We start from the raw sequence: 6,101 nt of genomic DNA, 5'->3' as shown, positions 1-6,101 counted from the left end.
TAGTCATCAGAACTACAGAGTATAAAAACATTTAAGTTCCTCTGTATTTACTAATACACAAGGTTTCTCCTTTAAAGAATAAATACATGGAATTACATTGTCAGATCGATATAGAAAAATAAGGACTAGAAATACACAATATCCCTCTCCCCTTCTCAGTCTGTTTCTCCGCTCCCTGGAGTTAAGGTGTAAGAAGCATTCTTACTTCAAGCCCAAAGGATAAGATGAATAAACATCCAAAAATAGGGGGCAGCTAGTGTTGCATTGTTGGGTGGGTGTGCGCAGAAGCACGTGTACAAACCGTAAAAGCTCTACAGAAACAATAACATCAGGCACTTCCATAATTTCTCGCTGCATTGTGGTCGCAGACGGAGATCATTTTACTGAGTCACAATCAATGATCCCTTTAAGCTGCGTGCTCTCCTGGGACTGCCGTGCAGAAGAAATATCAGCCTGTGCAGAGAAGCACGAGATTGAACTTCACTCAACTTTCTAGTTTTCCCCTTTGGTTAACACTATCAATGTTTCCCTCTACTGTGCAAATTGTGATCGAATCAATGCAATATTAGCCACTTTCAATGCAACACACCGAAACCAAACTAACTGCAAGAGATTTTCTTGTAGGCAGAGCGCATTGGAGTAGGATTCTATTGCATTGACAGGCACGACTCAGGCCCATACTCTACACAGACCGGTGCGCCATAACAAATTAGAGCTGCAGTATCCCTATATGCAAATAGACCATTGCCATATATGGATCTGTGCCATTCACTTTGAACTGGACTGTGTTTACAGCATGAGTGGTCGCGAGTAGATGCGCTTGTTTTGAGATCAAAGCAAGAGCTGCATGTAGCCACGTGTCTACATTTGTTCATATTCTTTGCAAGTAAGTGAGTTATTAGCCCAGTTAAGCTAATTTCTAGTCAGCAATGGGGGAGTGGTTGCTTCCTACCAGAGCACAAAATGTGTGCATTTCTAGCCATCTTTGAAAAGCATGTCAGGTAAAGAGCTTGTTTCTGTCTTAAAGGGGGCAGTGTTATATTTTGAGACAGGCTTGAATAAGCTAAGTAGCCAATAGGCAGAGGGTAGCATAATTTTCCTGATTCTCTTTAATAATGGTATGGGAATAATGATGCATTTTATTTTGTAAAGTGGTTTCTTGCATCAAACAACACAACATTTTCAGTCACCTCCTTGTCTGAAGGACAAGTGGATAAACAGCTTAATTTTCAATCCCTAAATGTTTTTTTTTTTTTAATCTCATGGAATGTCCCGTGTAGCTCAGTTGGTAGAGCATGGCGCTTGCAACGCCAGGGTTGTGGGTTTGATTCCCACGGGGGGCCAGTATGAAAAAAATAATAAAATGTATGCACTCACTAACTGTAAGTCGCTCTGGATAAGAGCGTCTGCTAAATGACTAAAATGTAAATGTAGGACTGCAGCTATTTCCATGTTAAAATGTTATGGGATTCATATTTTTTTAAATAATCATGGTAGGCCACTGTGATAGGCCTACATTACGATCAAATTGCCACAGTTGCCTACTTGGCCACTGTTATAACTAACTTAAAGCGGGTACAGCTTCAGTGTGCGCCAGAAGTTGCACCGAATTTTCACAACATTCAAGTTTACGCTCAGCAGACCTGACATTTGCTCAGTGCCCAAAAAAAATTGAGGGAACATTAGTCACAAGACCCATCAGTCTCGGTTTGGGACTGGGAGTGGGATAAACAGCCACTGACCAATGGGAGGCGACAAGGAAGATTCCACAAAGATGACACATCAACATCATGACGTAAATACAGTGCAATTCAGAAAAGAACAGACTGTTCCTAAGTCTGTTTTTTTATATAGGTTTTTGGTTCCACTTTTAAAGTTAGTTTACACTGGATGTGTTGCGCAGGGCTTTAGTGGGTAACCAAAAGGTCTTGAGTATCAGTGTGTATCCAGAGAGAGGAGAGGAGAAAGGCATGCAGGCTGATGAAGTCATCTTGCAGAGGATTTCTAAATCATTTCAAGACTCTACTAAGCCACATGTTTATCTAATAACAGTCCAGAAGGATATGGTATACAGTATACTGTGTATAGCTCAATGTAGAAGGAGTGTATGCCCATCTCAATGTAGTCAGTATATACTGTACACTACACAATACAGTATGCCTATTGAACGAAGTTAGTGTGGACAGAGGTCAATCACAAGGCCAGAAAGGGAAGAAGGGTAAAGGGATGAGGAGAAAAAGTGGTCACACAGTCCAAACAGTGTCAAGAGCCACACTTTCCATATCGCTCATTCTGTTCCCAGACCCGGTTTCGTCTGTGTATGCTGCTGTGTGTTTCAGAACTCTAAGCCCCAGCCTCTGAAGAAGCCTTTGGCTGCCAGGGCTTCTCTGAAAGTCACTGTGAGAGAGTTTATGGTGACGTCAGTCACGGTCACCTCCCCTGGGCTCCAAACAGAGGACCGCTCTGACGCGGTCACTTCCTCTGAGCCAATCACGGAACTCCAGTCCTCTGCCCTATCCTGCCCTGAAGGAGGAAGAGAGAAAGGGGGTGGGGGAGGAGGTGAGAGAGAAAGGGGGATAGGGAGGAAAGAGGGTGAGAGGGAAGGGAAGAGAGGGAAAGAGAAAGGAAGAGGGTAAGATTGCTGTGATTGCATCAAGTCTATCTCTGAACTAACTGACCGAGATTAATAAGAGCACTGTATGGTGAGTACATTGCCTGTAGGCTACGCATAGACCAGGGTTCTTCAATTCCGGTCCTGGAGGGCCGAAACACCTCTGTTTTTCATCCTCTCCTTCTAATCAGGGGCTAATTCAGACCTGGGACACCAGGTGAGTGCAATTAACTACCAGGTAGAAATAAAAAACAGAAGTGTTTCGGCCCTCCAGGACCGGAATTGAAGAACCCTGGCATAGACTATCTGTGTTGTACCAGGAAGTTTGACATGTATTGGTCTGCGTCATACATGAAACCCTGTTAAGTCAACCCTCTCCCTTGCCACGACTTGTCTGTTTGCTGTGCCAGTTGCCAGCCCTGGATGGGATGGCGGAGCTTATGTTCCTGGTTGTCTGCCCAGGGGGCCTCCTGTACTGTACCGACTAACTGGTTGACACACACAGCAATGTCCTGGTTTAAAATTTGGCCCATTTGGTGAATAGGCCGACTAACACGCTTACCATTCAGAATGCCGCTGCATATCTCTGTCTCTCGCTCCGACTGCTCCTGTCGAGTTTCCTCCTCTATGTCATCTTCCTCTTCCCTCCTTCCCCAGTCATCATGTGTGGGGTCCTGTGTGGGGGTAGGGGGGCCAGGGGGAGAGGCCAGGCACATGAACTGTGACCTTCTGGGTTTGTTGTTGCGGTGGGCCAGGCGGGGGTGTAGGCTCCGTCTACAGGCCCCGTAGGTCGGGTCTTCTGCCTCAGATTCCAGTGAGCGAGTCGGGGAGAGACGTAGGTGAGCTGGAGGCTTCTCTGGGGCCTTGTGGGCGCTCCGGAGATCCATGTTGTAAATAGTATTCTACAGAGGGAGGAACAATAAAGATGTCTTATACAGTAGTAGTGGTTCTCCAAGATAATTTCCCCTTTACTTAGTATGCCAACCTATTATTCTGTCTCATCTAGGATTGCAAAATTAACGGAATCTTCAGTAATTTTGGTAATTAACAGAAAACATATGGCAATCTATTGTAACTTTGGCAATTTATACTTGAATAACTGTACAAAAATGTATTCATATACAGTATTAATTTATTATATTGTGTCCATGAGTTTCTAGTAGATAGACCATATGGTTCAAGAGAAAATAGCCAAATTAATGAAAAAACATCTTATCAACAATGGCATTATTTTAAATTAACTCTGCAACTCTTCCAACTATTTTCTATTTTAAAATAATCTTATTCAATGAGTCATATATTTTACATGTGATAAAGCCACACAGAGGGCCAGAGATTATTACAAACACCTGTGACTAACGGAAGTACCCAAATTGGCCACTAGATGTCTTGTGATAGATAACATAAAATCCTTGAACGATATCAAAAACGTCAAAATTTTCCAGTAATATACCCTTCCTTTGCAGCCCTAGTCTAATCAGACAGAGACATTATATATAAAATTAACCCATCCCACCTGTATTAGAATCCTTTTAGCTTTGGGTCCTCTCTTCCGGTACCCTAGGGCTCTGTCCTTCTGCTCTCTGGTGGAATGGTTAGATCAGTCAGTACCAACAGGTATAGTTTACTACTATGATAGTACAGTGTACTACTACTACAGTACAGTTATCAGTACTATGATATTCGTTAGCTAGGTATGGCCTCTACGTAATGCGCTCTATAGCATGCAGTGTCTCTTGGACTTACTTCTCCTCATAGGCCTGCACCAGACGCTGGTCCAAGATGTGCTCCTCTGGTTCCCATGTACTGTATCTGTACAGATAAAGACCGCCGTGGTTACTCATCCATCCAATAATACTCTGCATGACTCATTGTCATGAATTACTGGATATGATGATGATGTCATAGTGATAATACTCACTTGGGGGGCCATCCCTTCCACTTCAATAGATATTCCACGTTCCCCTGTGACACACAACGTTGGAGACAAGCATCAGTATGGGAGAGAGAGGAGAGTGTGTGGGGAGGATGTTGATTGTGATGTTGCTATGCTTACGGTCTCCACTCCAAGCACAGAGATAGGTAGCCTATAATAACCTTTGAAAATCCAGGAAAAGTATGTCTTCTCATCTATACTATGTCATTACCGGGAATTAATTCCAGGTGACGTTTTCCTATAGCTTATCGACTTTGACAGCTCCTAGATAGCATGACGTCATCGCACGAGAGCACTGGTGACTGGAGAGAATTGGGATCCTCACGAGACACACCCCCCCCCACCCCACACACACACACACTCTTAAGAACATTACATACAATTATGTGTGGGTAGGACACTGATTATTGAAAACAACAATATTTGACAGCAGGCAACGTTTTTCCCTATGTAACGGGACTGCATGGCTATAATAACGGTTGATGGTGGATGCGCGACTGCACCGACAATGACTCATGTACTTAAGGTATCGAGTTCACTTTTAATGCAGTGCAAAATACGATATTAAAGACCCAACACTTATAAGGACTTAGTATCATACATTAATTCACGCCTATGGATGCGCGTCCATAGGCGGCCACGTTCTGCGCCTTAATAACCCACAAACCTGTATTTGACATTTCCTCCGCGAAACTGCGTAGCACTTCACAAATGCACAATAGCCTAATAGCGTAATTGTATAACCCGTGGGCTATTATTCTGCCTATGCACAGGACTGAAGGCAAGGTTTCGGTTCCGATATGATTATTCTGTTTCACATATTAGGATAGATAGCTGCCACCCTGACTATAATGTAATGCAATGGCAACAAGCTCCACTTTATGTTAAAGGGATACTCCCCACACTCACGCCCCCTTACATGTTTATATTCAGTGGATACTGGATATAAATAGGCTATTGGTACAAGTGCTTTTCAATATAGCCAGCTGTGTTCCCTACTGGATCTAGGGTATCCTAGAATGGATATTCTCCAAATTGCGTAATTGTCATTATGTAATTATGGTACATGCGTTTTATTTCCAATATGAATACCTTACCTTTCTAACTCTTTTCTTGATTATTGATTCCACAGCAAACACTTGTTCACCAATCGCTGACAGCTCCATTGGTCCAATACTGAACGTTCTGCTTGCTCTTTGAAATAAATGTATTCAGCAGAAATGAGAATAACTGCTGTTAGTTTAGCTCGCCACTATAAAGTAACTGTATACAAGCTATGACAAGTCTCTACGCGTCGCGATTCAAAAACTGTTTTCTCCTCCCCCAACCCTCCCTCTACAAACTGAGCTTTGTTTTCGTTTAAGTTGGAACTGAATTTCTCCCTTCCACTTCCTTGTACCAGATCTTTCCGTATGTACAGTGACTTCTCAAATCTGCGACACATCTGCACTGCTTGGCGCGTCCCCGTGCTTCCAAACGCTCGTCCTAGGCGCGCTCTTCGTTCCACAGTGCCAAAGCAACGCTGTCAGCTCGAGCCTGGAGCTAACGCTCGAA

General features: G+C 43.4%; 1 protein-coding gene across 1 annotated transcript; it reads right to left on the bottom strand.

Moving 5' to 3' along the window:
- Positions 1–1,417: 1,417 nt before the first annotated feature.
- Positions 1,418–6,000, bottom strand: LOC121547461 (chromobox protein homolog 7). The gene is made up of 6 exons (XM_041858769.1): positions 5,645–6,000; positions 4,533–4,576; positions 4,358–4,423; positions 4,128–4,194; positions 3,174–3,513; positions 1,418–2,523 (listed from the first exon to the last, which is right to left on the bottom strand). The coding sequence occupies exons 1-6, from the start codon at positions 5,711–5,713 to the stop codon at positions 2,336–2,338; spliced, it is 774 nt and encodes a 257-aa protein (XP_041714703.1). The 5' UTR covers positions 5,714–6,000; the 3' UTR covers positions 1,418–2,335.
- Between the last annotated feature and the right edge of the window lie 101 nt (positions 6,001–6,101).

This window comes from Coregonus clupeaformis, chromosome 31 (genome assembly GCF_020615455.1).
Source record: "Coregonus clupeaformis isolate EN_2021a chromosome 31, ASM2061545v1, whole genome shotgun sequence".
In the NCBI taxonomy this organism is placed as follows: Eukaryota; Metazoa; Chordata; class Actinopteri; order Salmoniformes; family Salmonidae; genus Coregonus; species Coregonus clupeaformis.
The sequence above is the reverse complement of the archived record's forward strand: the minus strand, read 5'-3'. Positions and strand labels throughout refer to the sequence as shown.